This window comes from Podarcis muralis, chromosome 1 (genome assembly GCF_964188315.1).
Source record: "Podarcis muralis chromosome 1, rPodMur119.hap1.1, whole genome shotgun sequence".
Lineage (NCBI taxonomy): Eukaryota > Metazoa > Chordata > Lepidosauria > Squamata > Lacertidae > Podarcis > Podarcis muralis.
In genome coordinates, this window is record NC_135655.1 from 116,340,732 (window position 1) to 116,366,812 (window position 26,081).

The 26,081-nt window shown below is 40.9% G+C and overlaps 1 protein-coding gene and 1 long non-coding RNA gene across 4 annotated transcripts in view; one reads left to right on the forward strand and one right to left on the reverse strand.

Annotated features, from left to right (window-relative positions):
• The window catches only part of LOC114606915 (neurabin-1-like), a 45,103-nt gene extending 23,029 nt beyond the window's left edge, over positions 1–22,074 (forward strand). The window contains exons 8-19 of one of the 3 annotated variants that reach the window (XM_028749586.2): positions 2,108–2,161; positions 3,788–4,017; positions 5,091–5,187; positions 5,275–5,446; positions 7,658–7,809; positions 8,435–8,756; positions 9,132–9,213; positions 10,472–10,543; positions 10,991–11,186; positions 14,779–14,895; positions 18,229–18,417; positions 20,799–22,074. In XM_028749586.2, the coding sequence (XP_028605419.2) occupies positions 2,108–2,161; positions 3,788–4,017; positions 5,091–5,187; positions 5,275–5,446; positions 7,658–7,809; positions 8,435–8,756; positions 9,132–9,213; positions 10,472–10,543; positions 10,991–11,186; positions 14,779–14,895; positions 18,229–18,417; positions 20,799–20,966 (1,851 nt within the window). In that variant the 3' untranslated portion in view covers positions 20,967–22,074. The remainder of the gene's footprint in view (positions 1–2,107; positions 2,162–3,787; positions 4,018–5,090; positions 5,188–5,274; positions 5,447–7,657; positions 7,810–8,434; positions 8,757–9,131; positions 9,214–10,471; positions 10,544–10,990; positions 11,187–14,778; positions 14,896–18,228; positions 18,418–20,798) is intronic. The other 2 variants (XM_077916995.1, XM_077916999.1) reach the window with 2 other exon arrangements.
• A 971-nt stretch (positions 22,075–23,045) lies between these two features.
• LOC144325072 (uncharacterized) lies at positions 23,046–26,047 on the reverse strand. Its single transcript, XR_013390361.1, has 2 exons — positions 25,494–26,047; positions 23,046–25,120 (listed from the first exon to the last, which is right to left on the reverse strand). It is a non-coding gene; the product is annotated as an uncharacterized LOC144325072 (long non-coding RNA).
• Between the last annotated feature and the right edge of the window lie 34 nt (positions 26,048–26,081).

Genomic DNA, 26,081 nt, shown 5'->3' on the forward strand with positions numbered 1-26,081 from the left:
TCCCAGTGTCTGGTGCAGGCACTGTGTTGCCAGAGAGTGAGCCTCTTTTCTTTTGTGTTTGTTTAACTTTAGATCTGGTTCTTATCTCCTCTGCCGTGCCACTCATATCCCAAGGCCGTTCTCACAGGAAAAACTTGCAATGGAAAATCCCAGTATTAGTCAGTTACTTTACAATTTTTCCCTCTTAGCCCTCAAGAGGGAGCAGTTAAAAGTTTCCAAGTTAGAAACAACAAAGAGACAGAAAGCCGGATGTAGAAAATCTCAAGTCCGCCATTAAAGTTATAAAACTTCTTCTCCAATTTAAATTTGGTTAGTCCAATATCAGTAACAAAGTCCCATTTAAGTCTTAAATGTCTTAAAATTTTTCCACCATTTAAGGTGTAATCTATATCCACTTCAAAGTTGTTTTAAAGAACAGTTTTCCCGGTGTTAAGTCCTGGCAGGTCGTCCCGGGGATCAGAGCAGTGAAAAACTTTGTTTCCCTTTAAGTTAAAAGTATCTTCGCAAGACTGTCTTTTTTTCCCCCTTCTCCTGCCAATCTGGAGGGGAGAGATACTTTTGACAGCTCAGGTTGACAGTTCGCAACTAAGTCTCTAATAACTGCAGCGAGGTCTTTCGTTGCTTTAAATTCCTGCAGTCCAGGGGGGGCAGACTTCCTTATTTTTTGCCCTCCCGTTTTCAGCCAAATTTTCACTTTTTAAAAGTTCCTAATTTTTTCCCTTCTTACTCACGGGAATCCAGTCCAGATTTTCTTTTCAGGAAGGAATCGGCGCTCTCCGCTAATGGCGACGCGGCTTCACTCCGCAGGCTGGGTAGCGACTCTCAGCACCGCGCTCACTCCCGATGCCGCTCCGGAGCCTTTAAAAAGGCTCTTTCACAGTACCGGGGGGCGCAAAGGTGCCCACCGAGTCTCCTTGCTCTCAGGCTTCCGCGCCTGAGATTTTAGGGGTCCCCCGCTCGCCGTAGCGGGTAAGACCCGAACTTGCGGAGCAGTCCTTCTCCGGAGCTCGGAGGTAGGACCGCCATTAAGCGCTGGCACCGACCGGAAGTCCCCGAAAAGTCTCTTAGATCCATATTGGTGCTTCATGGATAAACTGCAGATAGCTGAAAACATAGGGTGATATCAACTGAGCAAGTAATAATAAACATAGGTTGAAATCCGAAGAGTCTCTTAGATCCATATTGGTGCTTCTGTTTACATCCAGGAGCTTCCCTGTTTGGTTGAAGTTTTTTTCTCATCTGCACTGGGAGAGCAGTACTGAAGTGTGCTGTCACAGTTATTCTGAGTTCTGTGGGTGATGTGTTCAGTGGCCTCAAAACCTTTACACTGAACTTCTTCAGTGGACATTTAGATCTGAGACTTTATCAGATAGACCTTACTAACTTTCTGATATAAAAACCAAAACTTGTTTTTGCATTGGCATGTGTAATATCAAGCCTTCAGAATACACTTCTCCAGAGATGCTTTTTAAAAAAACACAAAACCAAAAGTATAATCTTTCAGTCTCCACATGTGTGAGCTGGGGACTTGGTTGTTCTCATTTGAATTATGCTCCTTTGGTCATGCTGCGACCCTGAGAGTCTCATAAGTTAGTAGTGGATCCCTTCTTTTATTGCTATCTTGCAAAAGATAGCCAGCCTGAAATGTTTTCCTTCTTAGAATTCTGTCAGTGAACAATGAAACTTGATCACTAATCTTTAAAAATATTTAAATTCAGTTCCTTTTTCCAGAAAGCTTTGACTTGAGACATTTTTATTTGCTTTCATATTTTATGTTAGATATTTGGTAAAAAGTATATGTTAGCACTACATTCCTGAACCAGCTATAGTTGGAAATGAGTGGTTGACTCACAAATAGGAATACATACACCAGCAAACTCACCCAATAAGCGCAGTGTGATCAACATAAATATTACGTTGCAGATAAATAGATCTCAGTTGCTTCATAGATCCTTTTTATGTTTAGAGATACTCTGAACATAGCAGTAGAAACTGCAGTATAGAATTACTGTGTTTAAGGACTTAAATGATCTTACAAAAACAACAACCTTTCATATATCCATTGCTTTCTCCTCTGACAAGTTGTTTTTTTATTATCCGTTTGTAGCTACAGTTGAAGCATGCAGTTACGACAGCTGAAGTTAACCAGCTTAAGGAAAAGGTACAATTTTAATATATAATAATATATGAAAATTGTTTTGATTTGTATGTGGATATGCTGAGGACAGCTATGGTGAAGCCAAACTTTAATCAAAAGCAAGTAAGCATTTATGATGATTGATGAAGGATGTTGGTCCTTGTATATTTTTTCCTCTTTCTCTTGGTATTTTTGTTTTAAATATAAATATGATGTGTTTATTAAATTATTCCATGTAATAATGCTTTGGAAACAAAAGCAAGCTCAGAACTATCCTGGTAGAAATGGCAACTGTATTGGAGGAAGATTGCATTCGATCTTGCTCTGTGCACCCCAGTTTTTATTTCCAACACACCTTTGTCTACTGCCTATTCTCATTTTGTAAAGGGAACAACCTCCTTTCCCTTCATCATCTATAGTGCCAGGCTTGAGAATTACATGGTGCAGTCTGATTTCTTAGCTCCTGCTACAGAAGGGAAAATTCTACCAGATGCACTGTAAAAATATTGGTATGTTGTCTATATTCTGGAAGTTTTATTAAGATGGAGAATTGCAACATTTGTTGATAAGGAAAGCGCGCGCGCACACACACACACACACACACACACAAATTGAATGTTAGCATAAAAAAACTGTACCAGGTGTGGATTTTTCAATCACTGCAGAACTGTGTTGGGAAAATATCTGACAGGCAAAGTAAATTCATTCTATGTAAATTTCAACAGCATAGGAGTCTTTGATCTGTCAATATTATTCCTACATTATCATTTTAGTAGCAGAGTGGCAATGACTTGTTGCACAGAGTGAACTATGGATACTGAATGAATGAATTTTATTATTACGGTCACAGACCAGTTCCGGCTGTGGTTACTCTCTTTCCTTCTATCTAAAGTACAGTATGAAAAGTAAATCTCACGCTGCACTGGGACAGCTGCTTACATGGCAGGGAGAAAACAGGAAACTCTGCAAAAGCATCTTCTATGAAACTCGTAAATTTTACTCAAGCCTTGGATCTGACAACACCACTGCCAATTTTCATTTATTTAAAGCCTTTTAATCCCACTCTTCAACCAAAAAAAGCCCCCAAATTCTGATGCAGATACGGATTGAATGTAAATGTATACTGCAGCTTCAATGACTTGTATGAAACTCTCAAAATGTTGCTAGCAATAAGCTGTCTGATGGTGTAGGCCTTTAGAAATGAGTTTGTTTCTGAAGGTGGGATAGCATATTTGTCTTCCATACTGACAGGAGCAGCCTGAATCTTAGAAGTTTGGTTCCTCATTTATTTGGGATGTGGCCAGAAATAAAAAAATAAAATGAGAATGTGTTGTAAAATGAATAATCCTGAACAGATTTTGTCCAGAAGGACTTCTATGAATCTACAGCAATATTAGCTGTATCAGTGATATGCAAGTCAGTAGCTTTTTGTTGCTGTTGTTGTTTTATTTTCATTGCTGCACATAGCTGTCAACTTTTCCCTTTTCTTGCGAGGAATCCTATTCGGAATAAGGGAATTTCCCTTAAAAAAAGGGAAACGTTGACAACTATGTTGCTGCATTAGAACTGATTTATTCTTTTTTAAGACTCATAAATGATTGTGAAGAGTTAAATAGCTAATACCTAATACTGATGAATTGTTTTTTAAAGTTAAAAGCATCAGAAGCTGAAAAGATTGAATGGGAGTTAACTAAATCCCAGCTGCAAGAAACTTTAAGTGAGAACAAAGAAAAAATAAAGAAGTTGGAGACCTATTGGTTAGAAGCGCAAAGTTTATGCAAAACAGTAAATGAACATCTTAAAGAAACTCAGGAACAATATGATGCCCTGGAGAAAAAATACAACAAGGCTAAGAAATTACTCAAAGAATATCAGCAAAAGTGAGTTCATTGTCATTTTCTTTCAGTTAATCTCATACAGGACATTCCTTGTCATTTCTTGCATGTACTATAAGTTATGCATATATGTCAGTGGTTGATTTTGGATGATGCAGAAAAATCTAAGAGAGTTTGATTTCAGTAGTGAAAACACTCTGAAACATAGAAAGCATAAATAGAGGGAAGTTATCTAAGTTGATGCCACAATGGGAAAATGCATACTTTACAACATTTATCTCATAATCTGACAGATACTCCATGTAGTTTCTACAGAATATTTAAAAACAAAGTCACAATACTTTGATAGTGTATCATTTGCTATTATCTTGGAGGGGCTTTGAGAGACTTTTTGAGGCACCTCAGTTCTCTAATAAACACAGCAGAGAGGTAAATTGGCTAGGATTCAGAGCGTGTAACTCTAAAGGTAAATTTTAAGTAAAAACAAATAAAGAACTTTTAAAGGAACCAGGAGGTCACATGGAACATCTGCTAAGCAACAGAATTAACATTTAAAATAGGGTGGCAGGTGGGAGTAGAAGAGAAAACCACAACACATTTTGTCCTTAGACTGGTTAGTCAAATCCTGCAACAGGGTCTCCTGTATGTGCATTCAGAGGCATGCAAGAAAATTAAACCCATCAGGCTGCTTGCAATGTGGAATGGGTTTTGGTCTTAAGGAAAAATGAAACTGGTTAGGTTAATAAAAAAACAATGAGATTACTTGGAAATGTATTTTGCTGGCAAGAACAGGCCATCTTGGTAAGCGGGAGAGGACAGTGGCAATAGAAAGAGTAGATGTGGGGCAGGAAGGGAGTGAGTGGGAGAACAAAGAACAAGTATAAAGAAAGAGGACATGAAGCTGTGTAATTTCATGGAGATGTTGGTGTTCACTAGTTGTATATATCAACCAGAATAATACTGTGTAAGAGATGAGATTGTAAAGTAGAAGACTTAACAATGTACACTGGTAGTTATTTTTAGTTTTTCAATACACGTTGATAACTAGCTCAACATGATAACTAGCTCAACTAGCTCCTTCTGAATTGCATAATGTGACTGTTTCTTTCCCCTTCCAGAGAAGTAGAACTCATGAAAAAGGAAGAGGATCATACAAAAATTATTGGAGAGAGAGACCAGGAGCATGTAAATCAGCTGAAAATATTGCAGGAGAAGGTTAGGCAAGATTACTTAGTAATTACTGGCTTTAAATATGTTAAAAACTGCTTTATTGATTTTTAAATTGCATTGTAACATTTTCAGATTTCAGAGCTTGAAGATAAATTAAAAATATATGAGAGACTCCCATTTATGTTTGGAAGTAGCAGTTTATTAGAAACTGCAACTCCAAGTCCTGAACAACTTACAGAAAACCTTGAAGTAAAAGATGATGTTCAAGAATTTGAGTCTTCAATAGAGAAATTGGATTTTTCTGGTAAGTAAAAGTAGAAATTCAGCAACATTTATTTCTTTGATTTCTTAAATATGTGCTATATGTTGTTGCTATGAATTTTACAGTGGAAGATGTCAATCTTGCTAGTAAGTAGAACTGTTAGTCCCTAGGTGAAGCGTCAATCTGATGAAGCAGGAATAATACTGATTCCCTTTGTATAAATAGGGCTATTTCAGGGCTTAAAACCTTTACTGCCCTTTTACTGCATCAATGGGAACCTCCAACCCTGAAAACCTTGGATACTTCCCCTGTATTGTTTGATTCCAGCCAGCGTTCGAAACTCCCATTTTTCTAGGCGCATTTTGCGACAGGAAATTTCATTAGCATGAGTAGTTTCTGAGCTCTGGGCGCAGTACTGCACCAAAGATTTCAGATTAAAACTGTGGAGTTGAAGGAAAGGAGGACCTTTTTCTGCCTCCCCACTTCCAGCTACTCTGTGAAGTCTGGAGAAGATACCCTCTTAAAAATATTAGGGTGGGTGGGGAGGGGAAGGACTACACCATGTGAAAAATGAGCATAATATTTTAGCTGCAGTTCATTCCTTTTCAGCTTTGTATTCTTACTATTAAAAAAGTGCACCTAGACCAGGGGTCAGCAAACTTTTTCTGGAGGGGGCCGGTCCACTGTCCCTCGACCTTGTGGGGGGCCGGACCCACCCTCTCCTGAAAGCACCCCACCGCCGCCACTCCACTCACACCGCAGCTGTCGACACCCCCTTGTCTTTGGCAGTGTCGTCGTCATCCTCTGCCTCGGCTAGGGGTCCGTGGGGCACAGAGCCCAGGCCGCTGGCCTTGGCGGTGAAGGCAGCCTCCCTGCCGTTGCCTTTTCCTCCCGCTCAGCTCTTGGCCATACACAGCCGTCTCAGCGGGAAGGAAGGGGCATCGCCCAGAGGTGTCCACGGCTTTGGATTGGTTGCAGGAGCTTCCCCACACGAAGCAAAGGAAGTCAGTCCCCACATGACGAGGCCTCTGCTCTGCACGGGGGCTGCCTTGCGGCAGGGTCCGCAAGGTTCATGGGCCAGATTAACGAGCCCCGTGGGCCTTAGTTTGCCGACCCCTGGCCTAGACATTTGATTCTTGCACCCATAACCTAGGTTTAAGGTGCCATTTAGCTCCTAGCTTTCATTTCTCAGTTTCTAACACCGATTCCAGACCATTGGGCACAGGAAACTGCTTGCAGGCACACAGATCAACTGACTCTTGACGTCTGCATGCCCCCTAAGCCTTTGCCTGCAATGTTGATTTTAAATCATGTGGGCATAGGAAAACATTTCACCTGACAGAATGGTGACTTCAGATGATTGCTGTGAAATGGCCCACAGGGTTTGAGGGAGGTAACAATTTAGCCTGCTGGCATCAAAAGGTTCACCACAACTGTATTGCTAGTTGTCTTCAGGGTTCCTAACTGTATTGCTAGTTGTCTTCAGGGTTCCTAACTGAAAGAGTCCCTGCTAAGGAATATGTCTTTTTTTAAAAAATGAAATATGTTTCCTCTTTCTAAGGGGAAAACTTGCTTGTAGCTGCTCCAACAGAAAGTGCAATGGTCATCTTAAAAGTCAATCTAAATCTGACCAGGGCAGACCCTTAACTGGAATTAAGTGATAGGAGCACTGGGATATGCATCTCCCAACATCCTGTAATAATGATCTCCTGATATCCTTACTCATGGTATGCACAGAAGATGCATACATAATGAGAACATATATATTTTGTATCCTCAGTGAAGTAATAAATTAGGTATGTAGTATTAGACAACTGTTAGACAACTGTTAAACAACCTGTAAAAGGTGCACAGTACAAGCAAAATTTTTAAGTTCTTCAATATGTTCTTTAATACAATCCACTTTGAATTGCCATCTGTTTGCTAATTCAGCAAGGTATGCCTTCTGTTGTAAAACTCAGGTATGGTCCTGACTGTTGTGTACTAACAAAGAACTTAACAACTTATAAAAGGGCATTTTATTGAACCAGCTGCGCTACTGAAAAGGGTGTGCAAGCTTTGGAGTCTGAATTCTGTGTTTCCATTCAATTTATAGAGAGTCAGATTTCTTAAGACATTGAATGCAAGCTTATAAAAGAGCACTGACTAATTTTGTTAGGGAGGGAATGGGGAGACAGAGGTTCTGTTGCTGGAATATCATTTTTAAGGTAACTTTGTTTTGTTTTGTTTTGTTTTGTTTTGTTTTGTTTACAGATTTTGATACTTTTGTTGGGGACACACCAAGGTTAGACACCAGTGCACATAAAGCAAAAGCCCAGCTTGCCTTGAAAGTGAAACGTCAGCCACCTTCTCGGTCAAAGCTGAAAGCATCTCTTGGGGCTGGACAGAAGGAAATAAACTTGCTGGTACAGTATTCACTTTATTGATTCCCCTCTAGATATAATTTAAGGTAAAGGTACCCCTGCCCGTACGGGCCAGTCTTGACAGACTCTAGGGTTGTGCGCCCATCTCACTCAAGAGGCCGGGGGCCAGCGCTGTCCGCAGACACTTCCGGGTCACGTGGCCAGCGTGACATCGCTGCTCTGGCGAGCCAGAGCCGCACACGGAAACGCCGTTTACCTTCCCGCTAGTAAGCGGTCCCTATTTATCTACTTGCACTCCCGGGATATAAAGATATAATTTAACTTTGTTTAAATGCACTCACTGATGAGATTAATTTTATTATTTACCCAACACTCCGCTGTACCACCTTTCCACTCTTAATAAGATGTCCTGCTATGAGCTGGGTTTTTGCTGCAGATTTCAGTAAATCTCTCTTCCTGCTGCCACCACAACAAATTTATCTGAAAACTCCACCCCTAACATAGCCAAGTATGAGGCATGTAGTTTAATACAAATAATATATTAAATAAAAAAGTAATGAACAGTGGTTGTATGACTACTTGAAGTGCATAAGCATTTCGTACCTTGGACTTAGGCAATTATTAAAACTTTAAATTTAAAAACTTTTATTTCTTAATACATTTTTAGGATGTGGATGATAAGGATGATAATACAGAGGAAATAATCCAGAGCAGATCTTCAGAAGTGACAGAGAAGATCATTTCATCACAGCAGAGTGATGTAGATCAAAGAGATGAGAAGCATGAGCATGCTGAAAGCACTGACAGTTTATTAGAATCAAGTCCATCAACTTCCTTGCACTCTTCTCCAGTATATAAACCAAACACAGAAAATAGTCCTGAAACAACTCAGCCAGCTTCTAATGATGATACAACTCCAAATTCTCCTTCAGGATGCAGCAGAAATGTCAAGCATAGAGACTCAAAAGGCAAAGGAAGAGTGAACAAAGGTAATTTAAAATTCCTTGTGTTTAAAAAATTTATGTCCTGAAAAACTGTTGATACACACAGTGTGGTTCTTGCCTCCTGCTATTAAAAGTTAAACAATTGCTGTTTCCCCATTCTTGTACATTATGCTTCTAATGTAAGCAACACTGTAAATTTGGTATAATATTTAATCTTCTATTTAAATGTAAGAAATTGCACAATCAGTATGCTCCAGTCATTTGATGTCACCTTGCAAAAGCAAAGAGAACAATATATTGTAAAATGTTTGTCAGCACAATACAGTTTCTGTTGTGCTTATCTATAGAAGAGGCTTTGCTTTCTTTTAAGTTAGGAAGTATATCAGTGTTAGACTTATGTCATTATTTTATTTTACACAGATGACAAACGAAGTGAAGAAAAGACTGAATCAAGTGAAGGTGCCTCTGCGGGCAAGTCCAAAAGGCGTTTCCCAGATTTTGGGTATGGCATGCATGTTTTTAAATGATAATGTTTGTTAAAAGTTCCTGTAACTGAACTGAAGTTTTTTCATGTGTCAAAAACTAATTTGATGCTAATCTGCATAACTGGCAGCTGGGAATAATTGTGTGCATGATTGTCTCAAAATTGAAAATGACACTGGTTTGAAGAATACGCGTAAGTGGAAATAACCGCGCTTCAAACTTCTTTGTTCCTCTGGCATCTCAAAGCTTTAATAATTTGCTTCATGCCTTAAGGGTCCTTCAGTGCTTGAGTGACTGATCTTTGGGAATGGCTTTGCCTCAGTCTGCAATCTTAAACACACTTTAATAAGAAATAAGTTTAATTTGGGATAGGCACCTTTAGGATCAGACTATACACATTCAGATAAATAAAGAACATTGTTCTGTTGCATCATGACAAAATATAATGGTTATATCTTTTATGGTAGGGCTTTTATGTTTAAAATTTGAGATAATGAATCTAGCTAAATTGCAGTTGGTTCTGTATGAGACCAGCAAGTTACTTTTAAAGTGGAATGCTTTCATTGTTGTTTAACTTTGTGCATCTTTAGAGAAGGATGCTCAGGTTCCCCTCTGTCAGAGTTGAGGGTAAAATTACAGTGTATGTCCATAGCTCAAAACTGAAATAATGATTCATGTGTAGTGACAACTTCACTCTGGAGAAGTCTGGAAATCGTTCCTTTGTATCCCTCTCCTTCGAAACCCAAGACATGAACTCTGGCACATAACAGCAGCCACCATTGTAGCACAGAGCAAAGAAGGCACAGATGGGATGGGATGTAAAGTTGTGGGTGTTCAAGACAATTCTTGTTTTGGGGGAGAGACCATATATATTGACAGCTAAGGATGCACCTATGTGTCTTGAGTTATATTTACTAGGTTATATGATGATGAGTTGCTTCTTTTTTCCTTCAGTGTATATAATGGAATATTACAAAATATTTGTTATAATTGATTGCACTGTGAAATACATTTGAAATGTGAACCATATTTCTATTTACAATTGACAGTTGGACTGGTTCAAAGAGTCATTTCAGTTTAATTTGATTGCTTGTGGTCAATTGGGGATTGATCTACTTGTTCTCTCATTTACCCCACTTCCCATTACTATACTTGACTAGTGTGAATTGACAATTGTGTGAAACCTATTGATTTATTTTGCAGTATGCCACAGATATATTGATAGATTTGACTTAGCTAATTTGTGTGTTTTATTAAACTACTTTCTTTAATTTCAGGGGCCTAAGAAAATCTGGTGGTAAAGGGAAGAAGCAAGAAAAAGAAAATGCAAGGAGTTCGCTAGACAGCCGGTACTTAGAGAGCATTTTATGTTCTTAACTATGCATTCCAATGAATTGTGCAATTTGAACAGTCATCTGAATGAATATACATCATTCTCAATTTTATATCGCGTGCATTGTTAGAATGTTGAACCTCAGTTTCAGTCTTTTTGAGAAAGGAAAGTATTCAAAGGCAATCAGATTTACTTTTAAAGTGTTTCATAGCTGGTAACATACTAGTGCCCAGTTTGCAAAAAGATAACATAGGAGGAAAGCTACTTCTGAAATATTTTATACATAGTAATTTAGACCTACTAGTCCGAATAACATTAAATTGCTTTAAACTGTGTGGTGTATAATGTGTTGTTGTGTACTGATGATGAAAATACGACTCTTATGTCATATCTATTTCACATTGTATGATTATATGTACAATAGATTGTCAAAGCTCATACATGAAAAATTACATTCTTTCAGGGGCTCTCGAGAATTGCTGGAGGACTCTGTCAACAACTTATCTGCGTCAGATTCAGATTCCCCTATCCCAACTTGTATGCCTTTCTCTTGGTTTGGAGACAGCCATAAAGAGCATAGTTCTAGTAGCACCCTGAGCTTTTCTCAGGGTGGTCATGATGTTGCATTGGAACAGAGCCAGGAGAAGAACAGAAACAAGGTAAATGGTGTTTATTTGTATATACTTCACACATTTAGATTTGATTAATGTTGCTCAATAGTTAAATGCTGTGACAAGTATCATAAAAACGAAACATGTGCAAGTTGTTCACCTTAGGAAATAATATGTTATATATGACTAGTGATAGTGCTGACTTATTTTCTCCAGCTTTCCCAATTACGATAAGGCTAGCCTATTAAGAAAAATGGATTGCGATCCAAGCATGCCCTCCCATGAACATAAGGGCTTATTCTGTCCACAGAAAGAACTCTGAACCAAAGGACCCTTCCACTGGAGGAAATGGTGTAGTGGAAATTCCCTTGTTAAAGAGTTCATCATCATGTTGCTTTCTGAAAAAACTAAAGGCTTTACATGTACACAGATGAAAATAGAAAATCTGCACATTAAAAGACAATGGTTATGGCAAGGCTGTCTGCAGTCACATGATGCTTTTTTCTACTTTGTCCTTGCCACCCATTAAATGTGCATGTTGTTGCATGCTTGATCCTTTCTATATGGTAATAACTTCGACAAAACAAATGTGCTACTCTTCCCATAGTTTTCTTTCATTTTGTGGATTCCATATTTGTTTGAGTTTGTTAAATTAATCTACATGTGCATTTCAAGCCCTCAGCATCTCATTTTGTACGTCTTGGTCTTGGAAAAGATTTTTAAACCTCGGAAGTGTGTACAATCTATGCCAGCAGAAGTTTAACCAACAAAATACCTTAAGTGTTTTTATGCCTGCTTGTGTCCACATTCAATGCTTGAACAGTTTACTCACATCAACTTGTGAGTTGTCAGATAGGTGAGACAGTATGGTTGTGATTTTAGTTCTTCCCATGCAGGGAAGTGACTCAGGTTGCAATCTTATGCACACTTACCTGGGAGTAAGTTCTGTTGAACTCATCATGCTTACTTCTGACCAGAGGTGGGGAACGTTTTTCATTTCTATGGCCACATTCCCTTGTGAGGAACCTTCTGGATGTCTTATGCTAATGGTGGGTGTGGCCCCAGGGCTGCATAGAGAGAGAGGCCTGCAGGGCTGAATTTAGCTCCTCTGTCTGACATTCCCCATTCCTGATGTATAGGGTTGCACTGCCAGTCATTTAAAACAAAATGCATGGTGTCTTTGTCCAGACTTGTCATGCTACAGTTGTAGTAGGTCTGTCTTTAGAACTTTCTGATTCTGTATCTCTAGCCTTTTCAGTTCAACCCAGGGTTGAAAACTTGCAACTGCAGTGAGCACAGTAGTGCTTAACTACACTTGAATGTATATGGCTTAAAAAGCACCTTTCTGTGCTTGAGTCTACATCTTTTTGTACTGTTATGAGAGAGCGGTTCATTGTTTTCTGTTTGCATAAATAAGCCTTGCCTTATTGCAGACCTCAAAAGCTATGTAAGAATTGTCACATGACACCTATGATAAATACCAGTGATACATTCAGTTTTATTAAAGTCAGGTTTGTTGTGCTGTGGTTCTCGGAGTGGGAAATGCATGTTTCTAAAGAAATAGGGCCAGGTAGGAAGGATTGCACTTCCCTGATCTAATGGAGGAATGAAGGTTAAAGTTTGAAGAAGCATTAAAATATAGGAAGCTATAAAGGCTTTGTGCCTGTTTACCTGTGCCCATAATTACTTCCTCCTTCCATAGCTTGTTTCATATACACTACTAAAATAAGGTAACAGCACACCTCAATTCATGTGAGCCCTTTGTTCCCCAGGTAATCTTCTCCTGCCTCCTATTTTGTTGGGCTTTGTTACCGTTATATTTTTGTGCCTTTGAGTGAAGGAAACTATGGTAAATACGCGCTACCTGTGGTGGGTTGCAGAACATGCCCCCGAGGAGTGCGGAGGGCACCCTCCAGTGTGCCAGAGTACAAGGTTGGAGAGAGGTGGGGAGCTCCTGCCTATTCTCCTCTTGTTTCCGTTGCTACTTTAGGCCCGACCTGGCAGGAGAGCTGCTATGGCCAAGAATTGGCTGAGGAGAGTGGGAGGCAGCTTTGCCGCTCTCTCTCCCCCTGCTGTCTGCTACCGGGTCAAGCCTGACCCAGTGGCAGAGGCAGAGCTACTGCAGCCAGGTGCAAGGCGCCTTGCTGCCTAGGAGGGTGGACAGCAGCTTTACTGCTGCCTCTCCTGCTTTCTGCCGGTAGGTCATACCTGACCCGGTGACAGACCCACTGTGGCCAGGCATGCCTTGCCGCGGCTGAGCAGTGCTGCTCTCCACCACCATGTCAGAAGTGACCCGGTGGCAGAACTGTTGCCACCAGGCACGAGGTATGCCGCGGCCAAGGAGGGTGGGCAGCAGCGCTGCCGCCCACTTACCTGCTCTCCTCCCCGGGTCAGGCCTAACCCAAGGGGCAGAACCGTAACAGGCACCAACGCTACAGCCAAGGCTCAGTTCCTTCTGGCCCAGAGCCAGGCTCCGATGAAGGAGCCTGCTGTGGGGGCACCTTTTTGGGCCCCCTCTCAAAATTGGACCCAGGGCCATTGCACCAATGCCCCCCCATGCTACGCCTCTGGGCAGGCATAGTTTTTCTCGCTTCTTGTGGGCTTGTTGGGAGTGGGATGGATTTGAATCCAAGGCCTCCTTGATCCATCACAATGTCCCTATCTCTAAGGGGCATAATTACTACTAAAATACCCGGTCCTCCCAATTTTCTTGTTCCATCTTTGCCTCCATGAAATCCCATAACCATCACCATACATATGTGTAACAGACAGCTGGCAGGACATAAATACATGTTACTGTCGATTTTGGTGCTTCATTCCAGCCACCCCTCAGCCTGTGTTATTTTGGACTAGCTATTCTCTCCTCCCATATTAGACAGGAAGAGGACTCAGCCAATGCCTGTTGGGCTGTTGAATATTATTACTTAATGTATTTATATTCTGCTTTTCTCCCAAATTGTGATTCAGGGCGGTGAGTATCTGAGAGGGTGGCAGATTAGGGAAGCCAACTTTAGGGGAGGAGGAGTCAGCAAGGGTGCAGCAGGCAAGTGTCAGTCCTGGGGGGGCCCTCAGCATTTGCTTGACCATTGTGGTTGCTAATGTAGGGCCTGCTTGCTCTAAATAGGGCAGGTGGTGCAAGGACAGTAGCAAAAGGAAAAGTTATCATGGCAGGAAGCCATACTGCTTCCTGTTTTTCTTACTCTGCCTGCAACTTGAAAGCAGGGATGGAACATTTGGAAGCAGAGTCATTTGTGCTCCTCCAGACCAGGAGCTGACCATGGTGCAGGTCTTGGTTCCAGTCTCTGATAATCAGAAAACTAAGGTCAAAGTGTAATCCCTCCCTAGCCCCCATTAAGGGAATGAATTCACGACTAACCCTATTCATTCCTGACTAACCCTATGTGCTGAAAATAGCTACCAGAACTCTCTGAATGTTTCTATAGATCAGATGATAAGAGCCCAATACTTGTGTATTGTGAATTGGGAGAGAGTCACGATGAATGTAGATAAGCTTAGTTCAGAGTTACTGGAAATAAATGATTAGTTATTTTTACTTTTTAAAAAATAAGACACTGTGCCTCCTTGTGATTTATTGTTCCAAGGGGGAAGTTAACAACACATTGTTTTCACTTGTTTGCAGAGTAGAATTGTCATAGATGATTCATACGATAGCAAGCCAAGTTGTGATCTGTCAGGGTTAGTGACAGAACCAAATCTTTCAGGGCGTTCACACACTTTAACCTTCTCTTCAAACGAGGTGAGTTTCAGTGTGTCTGTGTATTGTTGATATCACAATTCAGACTATATTATGCAATTTAAGTTTGTCTCTAATGAAAAGAGCAGGTTGTCATCATTGCACCTTAATATTTTTATAAGCCCACATTGAAAAATGTACCTAGGAGACAAAAAGTATTTTTCTTGTTATCAGTTTGGGGTTTGATATATTGTTGACAACATTTACACTGAGCTACTTTGCATGTAACCGAAGCCAAACCAAGACTGAATGTGCATCTGCTCTGCAAGAAGAAAACACTTTAATTGCATCCCTAACATTATAAGACAGCCAATTGATTAATAGTACCATCAGGCAATGCAGATTGCTTTCTGTGCTTCTGCTATTTGTGTGAATGGCATGCATTAGTACTTCTAACAGAATACACCTTTGTCTTCCTCATTTCAGTCTTTTGGCTGTAGAGCTTAATTCTTGCTGCGTTATTTTTGAAATATTTTTAGATCATTATAAAGCCAAACATTTTTTGAATTTCCTAAATTGGGTCTTTCAAAACTTTGCAGACTTCAGTGAGGAAGGTTTTGTGGTGCCAGCTAAATTCAGCCTTCAGTATGGAGTTTTACAGCTCCTCATGTAGCATCTGGGCATTTAGGTACTCTACTCTTATGAATAGTTCTTTCTTGAACAGTTTTGTGTCTATACACTATGTTGACCTTTCACCTCTCTTTCAAATTACTCCGTAATTCAGTTTAGATGGATACTGTTCCTTGCGACTCTCTTCCAGTTGTCTTGAGGATTTTGCACTCTCAGCACAATAGGGCCGGATTTTATTCTTCATTTTCTCTCTCTGCATCAACGGGGCTTTCAGAAACTGACCTTTACTTGATTTCTAGAAATGGAATTTGCATATCTCTACAAGGAAGGATGGAGATAGTTTCCTTTCAGTAACACAAGTTAATGTTTTTGAGTAAATATTGGATACTTGCTTGTGCTAAACATTTTAATGTAACAAAAGGAGTAGTTTATTTGTATTTTTAAAAAATACCGTATTTTTCGTCCCATAGGACGCTCCGTCCCATAGGACGCACCTAGTTTTTTGGGGGGGAAATAAAGGAATTACCCCCCCCTTTATTTCCCCCCCAAAACCAGGTCGGGGAAAACAAACCAGGTCGGGGAACAGCGGGATGGCAGCGCTGTGCCTCCCCGCTGTCCCCCGAGCTTGTGGGGCTGGCCGATGTCTGCCCGGCACGCGGGGTGCTCTGCTTCAGTGCGCCCTGCACTCCATGAAGCAGGATGCTATCCGCAGCCTAGGGAGCCCTGCAGGAACTCCCACAGGGCTCCCCAGGCTGCGGATATCTGCCTGGCGCACGGGGCGCTCTGCTTCAGGGCGCATGTGCGCCGGGCGGCAGGCTGCTATCCGCAGCCTAGGGAACCCTGCAGGAACTCCCACGGGCTCCCCAGGCTTGCTGATAGCTTCCTGAAGCCTGGAGAGCAAGAGGGGTCAGTGCGCACCGACCCCTCTCGCTCTCCAAGCTTCAGCGAAAGCCTGTATTCACCCCATAGGACGCACACAGATTTCCCCTTCATTTTTGGAGGGGAAAAGGTGCGTCCTATAGGGCGAAAAATACGGTATGTCTACAAGAGTAGCTGACAAGCCTGGCATTGTGAAACAGGCTCGGAAGAAGTATTCTGTGTTCACGGACATCACTTGTTAATTCCTTGTTTTTATATTATAACTTGAAAAGTTATTTTGCTTTTAAATTTGAACAACAAGTGGCTTTTGCATTCGTGATCCCTGCTGCTTTCAGGTGGTCCTTGCATCTACATTGAAAGTAAAAGAAATGCTGAAGAGCCCAGGTGGGGAGGCTCTGTGAAGTTTGCATGCTGTAGCAAAGAGGTAGTTCCCTTTCCAGTTAAATTTCTCAAATTTAACTGAAAAAGTGCCTTGCCTCTTCAGCACTGTAAGGTGCTATGATGGAAACTTGTAAGAAACCTGTTTGCCCCCATATGCATGCATAGTTTGATCTAGAGCAATGCAGCAGTTAGTTCATAAACCATTGCTATCATCTAAAGAAATAAGCAGTAAACCAATAAAAAAATGAGCTGCAAGTACAATAACAAAAGTAGGGATCACATACTACATTTTTACAAGCATATAGAAAGCAACCTTGAGTTAGTGGTACAAATGCCATTGCTGAATTTTAACAAAAAAATTGTATTATCAGTACTTCATTTTTTTAAAGTTCAATGAAGATGCATAATCAGCATGGTTAGTCTTTATGTATTGTGATCCTTTTCTTTTCTGCACAGGATGAAATAAAGAGTTTTTAGTATTTGTCTTGAGTAAGAAAGAAAAACTTCCTCTTCAACCAAACACTGTATGATAGCTTTAGAAAAATTGAAAAATAGTTTTTGTTTCTATCCTTGGTAGGTCAGAAGTATGTCCTTTGTCCCCTTAGCTACAGACTCCTAATAAAAGTTGGGGAACCAAAGAAACCGTGGCACTCTTGTACAAAATGAATATACAGTAATACATAATAGTTTTGTATTTTTCCGCTAATGACACATCCAGACCGAGGTGGTATTTTAAGTGATAAGTTGTAAAAACTGACTCACTATCTCCATAAAATGAATTCAGCAATAGAGACCTACCCAATAGATAAAAAGAGTGTTTTGTTCCCTTCTCTCTAGCATGAAGTGTTCACTCTGATGTGGACTTTCACCAGCAGTTCATTTGCTTTGGCCTAATTTCCATTTCAAGGGCATTTGTGATGTATGTATGGAAACAGTATAATATAGGTGGACTTTATGTGGCACAAACATAGAGAGTGGTATGCCATCAAGTTTTACTTAGAGTAGACCCATTGAAATAAATGAACATGACTAAGTGAGGGCCATTAATTTATGTAGATCTACTCTGAGTAAAACTTACCACCTAGAGTGCTGCACCTAGAAGACCAGAAATTGTATGATCCTTTACAATAATTTAAAACTCTCTTTTGGACATTCGGTCAGTGATACCATAAAACGGGTGAATTTGAGAATACCTGTAAGTTATTGAGCAGGGTCTGAAAATCCTATATCTCACGAACCTGGAAATTTACACTTGGTTCAGCGAGTCCACTTTTTCATAAAGGTATTTACAATGAGTGTTCTTTAAATTACTGTGCATTGATATATGTATTCAGACACTTTGCACTATGGGAATTAAATAATAAAACAAACTGAAATATTGGAGGGGAGACCAGCTATGCACTCAACAATTCAAAGTCTTGAATGCTTATATTTTATATATATATATCAGAAATGCAGTAAGTTAAATTGCTATGTACCTAAGTAAAAGCTGATTTGCTTTGTTAGACTTCCGATGATGAACCATCAACTACAGGGAAACAAAACCAGTGGCACAGTCGGCCCATTTCTGAATGGACAACACAACAGGTGTGCCATTGGCTAATGGGAATGAATATGGAGCAGTACATTGCGGAATTCACAGCCAAATGTATAGATGGACAGCAGTTAATGCTGCTTGACAGTGACAAGTTGAAGGTAAGCTTGTATACCTGCTGCCTTATGCCAAGCCAAAACTATGCACTGAAAATCTGAACACAAAAAGGTAAAGGACTCCCGACGGTTAAGTACAGTCGCAGACAACTCTGGGGTTGCGGTGCTCATCTCACTCTGGGGTTGCAGCGCTCATCTCGCTTTATTGGCCGAGGGAGCCGGCGTACAGCTTCCGGGTCATGTGGCCAGCATAACTAAGCCGCTTCTGGCGAAACCAGAGCAGTGCACAGAAACGCCGTTTACCTTCCCGCTGGAGCGGTACCTATTTATCTACTTGCACTTTGACGTGCTTTCGGACTGCTAGGTTGGCAGGAGCAGGGACCGAGCAATTGCGGGAATTCGAACCGCCAACCTTCTGATTGGCACGCCCAAGAGGCTTAGTGGTTTAGACCACAGTATCACCCACGTCCCTAATTAAGTCCTTCATATCGCGTCCCTAATATACTTATAAGTACTGTACTGTATAGTGTTATGTGTTGATAATTTAGGGGTTGGCTTCCTTCAATTCCTTGTTACATAAAATAGATTCATTTTACTGGGTGTTTTTGTTGTTGAATTAGGACACACATTTTTAACGTATCCTAAGTTAATGCATTAAGCTTTGACTGTATGAAATGTTAGTATGTTAAAAAGTAGTCAAAAAGGTTTTCTGGGCTTATCAGATGTTGCCATCTGCTGATAAAAAACTATACTGCACCATGCTAACAGAATGTTACTAGCTTCTCATATTCCATGGCAGCACATCTGTTTGGCCTTCCTTTAGGGACCTCACAGCAGTCACATAAAGTAATGTAACCCTATTTGAGTATGTAGAACGTTGTATTTCTTTAGACCCTAACTATAGGGTGCTACTCTATTGGGACACGGGTGGTGCTGTGGTCCAAACCACAGAGTTTCTTGGCTCGGTAGTTTGAATCCATGCGATGGAGTGAGCTCCTGTTGCTTTGTCCCAGCTTCTGCCAACTTAGCAGTTCCAAAAGCATACCAGTGCAAGTAGATAAATAGGTACCACTGCCGCAGGAAGGCAAATGGTGTTTCTGTGTGTACTCTGGCACTTGTCATGGTCCTCCTTGCACCAGAAGCGGTTTAGTCATGCTGGCCACATGACCCGGAAAACTGTCTGTGGACAAACACCAGCTCCCTCAGCCTTAAAAGCAGCGTGAGTGCTGCACCCCATAGTCACCTTTGACTGGACTTAACCGTCCAGGGGTTCTTTTTTATAGGGTGCTACCATAAGGTTGGGGGACGCGGGTGGTGCTGTGGTGTAAACCACTGAGCCTTGGGCTTGCCGATCGGAAGGTCGGTGGTTCGAATCCCCGCGACGGGGTGAGCTCCCATTGTTTGGTCTCAGTTCCTGCCAACCTAGCAGTTCTAAAGCATGTCAAAGTGCAAGTAGATAAATAGGTACCGCTCTGGCGGGAAGGTAAACAGTGTTTCCATGTGCTGCTCTGGTTTTGCCAGAAGTGGCTTAATCATGCTGACCACATGTCCCGGAAAAACCATCTGCGGACAAACGCTGGCTCCCTTGGCCAGTAAAGCGAGATGAGCGCCGCAACCCCAGAGTTGTTTGCAACTGGACTTAACTGTCAGGGGTCCTTTACCTTTTTACCATAAGGTTATTTTTGAAGAGAGTTGTGCCAGTCCAAAGAGGTTGCTCTGAAGGCCAGCAAAATTAATAGGTTTTAAGGTAGCTGCAAGCAACTTGTCCTCTTACTACCAGTACCTCAGCACTGTGAATGCAAATGGCCACTGCACCATGCCTGAGTAGGTAAACTTTAGTATGATCTGGCCTGGATACAGATAACTACTGATAGCAATTTTCATGGCTATTGAAGCATTCCCTTAATCTTTTGAAGCCCCATGAATTGTTGTTGAACAGTCCAGTTCACACTAATCTTTACTCGCATGATCATGGGTATACTCATGAAGACATTTTATGACTGTTAGTGAATATGAGGGAAATGTGTGGATTCGCTCCTTAAGGTTGGTTCTTCCAACTATGTATTTAGGAGTCAAGGAAATTTAAGTATTTCACATTAAGCTGTCCCAGGTTTGTACTACTTGCAAACCATTCTTGTCTGCGCTAAGATGCTTTTTGTTCTGACTACAACATTTCTCTTCAGCTTGTTTAAATCATTTGTATTCCTTCCATAGATTTGCTGAATTTTGTAGTTTGCAAAATAAATAAATAAATTAGTTTGGATGTTGTTTTCGTTGTAATGATTATTAATGGTTGTGAGTACTGCTGAAAATGTTTTTTTAAAAAAACAACAATCCAAAACTCATACAACAACAAAGGGCATTGTTTATGCTGCAAATATTTCTACTTCGTAGAATATAATAAAATGTGTTTTTTTCTATGAAAGGCCCTGGGAGTATCCAGTCAAAATGACCGATCAACAATAAAGAAGAAAATTAAAGATATTAAGAAAGCACAAGAGAAGCTGGAGAAACAGAAAGAAAAGTTTCAAAAGAAAGAGAAAGAAGTCCGGAGAACTGGCAGAGTGGTGGCCACCGTAGAATCAAGCTGCTAAAATTCTTTAAAATATCCTATACAACTACTTAATTTGGTGTAGTCACAAGGGCTAGTGGAACTATGCCAAGGCAATGTTTCAATATCTTTATTTTTATCAGACTCCCTTCAGCTTGAAGAAGTGTCACAATTGTATATTACTGTATAATTATGAATGGGGGAGGTGGGAAGTGATAGGTTTTACAATATAGGTTTTTTAATCTCCCATTTCTACAGTCCTTCCCTGTTTATATGATTCATCAAATGAAATATTTTCCATTTTTTTTATATTTAGATCGTTAACTTGTACTAATGAACAGTAAATTAACTTTGCATTAAGTAATGTGTATATATGTATTACTTATTCTAGGTCCCTGAAGTGTCTATCAGAAGTATATACAGTTTTGATGAATAGGATGTGAACATAAATTGCAGTATAATGTTGGGTGGTATCTGGTATAGAGAGACAGTATCAGGTCATTATGTTCTGTTGAAGAGAAGTTTGTTGCCACTAGTGTTGTATAGAGGAAAAATTAAGTTTAAAAAATAATAGAAAATTAATTTAATCGTATTTTGACTTAATGATGTGTTTAAAATCCTGTATTTTCCAGAGTTCATTTTAAATTCAAAATGTATTGTAGTAATATAATTCATGACTTGCATCTTGGCTTTCTTATTTTCTAAAATAAGATAACACTAAGTTTCTAAGCTGAGTATGTTGAAGCAGGATTTCAAAGTTTATTGATCAATTTTATACACTTTTGTATGGACTATGGGGTTTTATAATCCATGTAAGATCAAATTGTAATACATGCATTACACTTTCCTACTCAAGATACTGAGGACCAAAAATATATTTTTACTAAACTTTCAATGTTATTGGTCTTCCTAATACCAGAATGGGAATAGCCAGAGGAGGTATGAATTGAAGCACTGGGTTTCTGCAGTGTGCATAATTACACTGTAGACTACGAAATGTCTTCCTGTTCATGAGTTGCATTTGTTTTCCAGAATAGTGTCAAACACAATTGCCAAGCGCTGTTGGGTAACACATAATCTGTTGTAGGAAAAAATACACTACATTGGAGTGGCACTTTTGAGAAATGAAATAAATTTCATTCAAAAAAGAACTTGTATTTTGAAATTCTTACTATTATGACTTACATGTGCATGAATTAGTAACATGCTCCCATCTAATGAAATGATTATTTTGTAAGAAAACATTGAAAACTGCCAATTGTAAATTAAGACTACAGTAAATGAAATGCACATTTTGAGCATTTTCAAAATATCTTGGATTCAAGGAACCAAGAATAGGAAAAAATGTGTATTGGTATTATTGCATGAATAAGAGACAGGGTTTTAGTCATCCAGGTTTGACTCAGAGTAGACCTGCTGGAATTAACCCAAGTTCATCATGTCTTATTTCTGTGGGCTTACTTGGAGTATAACTAAGATTGGATACAAGTGGGCTAGAGTATTGAGAACTTGTGCAATGAAAAAATGTCTCTAGATTTGGAGTCACTTTGCTCCCAGTGCTGTTTCTATCACGTAACTATGGAAGTGTATACTTGATTCTGACCGAATGAAGCCTCCCAGGAGGTTTTTGCTCTAGGAAGCTTAGTATGCTCAGAATTGAGTATACACTTCCAGAGTTAATGCTAAATACATTACTTCTGGTAAATGAACTACCATAACCACTACAGAGCTGTGAAAATTTGTGTCCAGGCTCTTCTACCCATGTACTATCTGAAACCAAAGGAGCATATTGGTTGCCAGATGTGAATCCCCCCCCCCCCCGCTTTCCTACCCCGCTACTATGGAAGAGTACCTTTCCCCATTGCATGTAAGGAAGATAGTTGTCAAGGTGAGCCTGTCTGGCAATCCATAGATGCAACACACCTGAATATTATCGCAGCAGAGGACTTGTGGGCCGCTAGATCTTGTCAGACTCCCAACTCTCACCAGCCTCAGCAACCATAACCAATTAGATGACTGAAGTTACAGCCTTAACAAGGGGCGACCCAGTGTTTCCACACTGAAGTGATAATACAAGACAGACACCAGGAGTTATCGTGCAATTAATCAATGGAGTGCCAGATTTTTTAAAATGCTTAGGATTTATTATTATAAAAATCACAGTAAGCCTCTTTCTTGCAAGCCAAAATTTTCACAGTACAATGTTAAAATTCCGAATACAAAATGCCTGGCTGTTGTAATGTTATTCTTCCACCTGCAATAGAAATTCTTTCCAAATCTAGCTCTAGCAAGGGAATACACACGGCAACCATTTTGTGTGAGTTTTATTGGCATGCGACTGCCAATGCGAGCACTGTTTTCAGCCCCAGAAGGGAGCGGAATGGGGCGAGCTTATGCGCACTCCACTGACACGCAAGATGACCCAGAATGCAACCCCTGTGCAAACGGAGTTGCCTGGAATATAAAGTAGCATTATAAATTCTTTTCTCCTGAAATGCTTTATTCATAGGAATCAAACCTTAAAATAGCAAATGAACTCATTGTGCCTATGACCGAACAGCGAGTTTGCTACCACAAACAGTTGCTTTGGTTAGTGGTAAACCTTCAGTAGATTTTGATTGTTGAACATACTTAAAATAATCATCCAGCTGGGACAATGTGCATGCGTATCCAGATGTGTACATGCAAATTCCCTGGCAGTCTGGAAGGCAAGCGTGGAAGCGGGCTGAACAAGCATCCATAGTACAGCAATGCCCATGCAGTTTCTCTGACTACTGGATCAGGACTGTAGCCCTGATTACAATTCATATTTTACATGAATAGAGGATACTAATTCCAGTATCTCGTTCAGCCCCTCCACCTCCAGATGATCAAACCTTCATAAGTGGCAGGCAGGTGCAAACGTGAGTGTTGTTGTTTTTTTATGATGCCAAACCTACTGTACTCTTTGTTTACTAGAATCATAGAGTTGGAATAGACCACAAGGGCCATCGAGTCCAACCCCCTGCCAAGCAGGAAACACCATCAGAGCACTCCTGACATATGGTTGTCAAGCCTCTGCTTAAAGACCTCCAAAGAAGGAGACTCCGCCACACTCCTTGGCAGCAAATTCCACTGTCGAACAGCTCTTACTGTCAGGAAGTTCTTCCTAATGTTTAGGTGGAATCTTCTTTCTTGTAGTTTGGATCCATTGCTCCGTGTCCGCTTCTACTACTAGCTCACAGAGCAGAAATGTTTTACTTCCAAAGACTGTGATACCTTAAAGCAGTAGCTTGGTATGCCTCTAATTTGAAAACTTCCCTACTAAGCTGCTATTGCTTATAGCCAAGGGCAGTTTCATTCTGCACAGCACGTTCTATGAGCCAATTGACATAATGAATTTCCTAATAAGATGCTCCAACGTGCAGGTGGGTCTGTTTTGCTGTTTCCCCACTATCACCAAAAATCTTAACACATCATTTGGCACTGCCATTACTCTGAAAAGGGTTTCATTCCTGAGTAAATATGTTTACAATCATGGCACTGTACCCTTTAATCCGGCATCTCAGTTACTGCAAAGTGGCTAAACTGCATTCTTTGATTTCTGCGTGTGCATCTTAATGGAGGACCTTGCCTAGGAGGCATCACATGAACATTGCAATTGTGGAGGTGAATTAAACGTTGGCGGCAAAAATTGCCAAGGGAGAGCTAGGAACCAAAGAGAAGGTGAAGAGAGCATTATCTATTTTATGCCACATTTGCTGGATATAAAGAAATTTAAATGCAACACCAAGTTAGGACCTGAGGTTTATGCAGCAAATAAGTGTTTGTCTGTTGAGTAAAAATGTACCATAGCTGCTTTAGATGTCCGGGTGTGTGAGCAACTGTTTTCCCCCCACTGGCAATGCAAGACTATCTGGTTGGTTTATGGCTCCACCAGGTGGTCAAAGGCAGGATGAACATTTTAAGAAGTAGGCAGTTCCCATAATCCAGTTCACTCCTGCTGTTGGCAAAAGCAGCAATGTCACTTTAAACTTCCACTGGCTTTTGTCCTCAGGTCAATGTTTCTTGCTTTTCCTACCTCCCCCCCCTTTTTTTCTTGGTCCTACACTGTTTTTCTCAGTCCCGCTCTCTATTGGACTTTAGTTTCTCATTCCTCAACCCATCGCTTTCTCTGCTCCCACGTTACTGTCATGACCTATTTTTTTATGCCCTTCTCTCTCTGCTTAAGGGGGACACGGGTGGCGCTGTGGGTAAAAGCCTCAGCGCCTAGGGCTTGCCGATCGAAAGGTCGGCGGTTCGAATCCCCGCGGCGGGGTGCGCTCCCGCTACTCGGTCCCAGCGCCTGCCAACCTAGCAGTTCGAAAGCACCCCCCGGTGCAAGTAGATAAATAGGGACTGCTTACTAGCGGGAAGGTAAACGGCGTTTCTGTGTGCGGCTCTGGCTCGCCAGAGCAGCGATGTCACGCTGGCCACGTGACCCAGAAGTGTCTCCGGACAGCGCTGGCCCCCGCCCTCTTGAGTGAGATGGGCGCACAACCCTAGAGTCTGTCAAGACTGGCCCGTACAGGCAGGGGTACCTTTACCTTACCTCTCTGCTTAATTTTTAAAAAATCCTTCTGTCTCTATCTTTCTCGTCCCTCCACCATTCCCTTGCGCGCTGACTGTTGAGGAAGGTAGCTGTGTGTGTAGTGGAGCTGCTGAAACATGCTCTTACTTGCACCATCAGGGCCTGTTACCTCGGGCACATATGTTGAACACAACCCGATTACAGCCAGACAGCAGAGCTGCTTCTGGCGTCTGAAAGCAGTCCTTCTGCAGCCTCTGGCAGCTCCTTAGCCTTTCCCTTTCCTTTCTCTGTGTGATCTTTCTCCCAGTACCTTCACGAGATACTGTAAAATTGGTTCCTGTGCTTAGGCTGAAGAAGCATTTGGTAAGAGCATCTCTCTCTCTCAAAAAAATTCTTTTTCTTTGCTGGAGTGGGGGTCCCAGCCTAGTTGGGGGTAATTTTTGGTACATCCCATCTATATAGCCATGTGTTGTCAGTTGGGAAAAAATACCAATTGGTACCTACCTGAAGGGTAGCTTTCATTAGCACCACAAGGCTACTGCACCCTACTTTTAATGACTGCAACTTTAATATTCACTCACGTGGAAGTCAGGCCTAGCTGATCCTTGT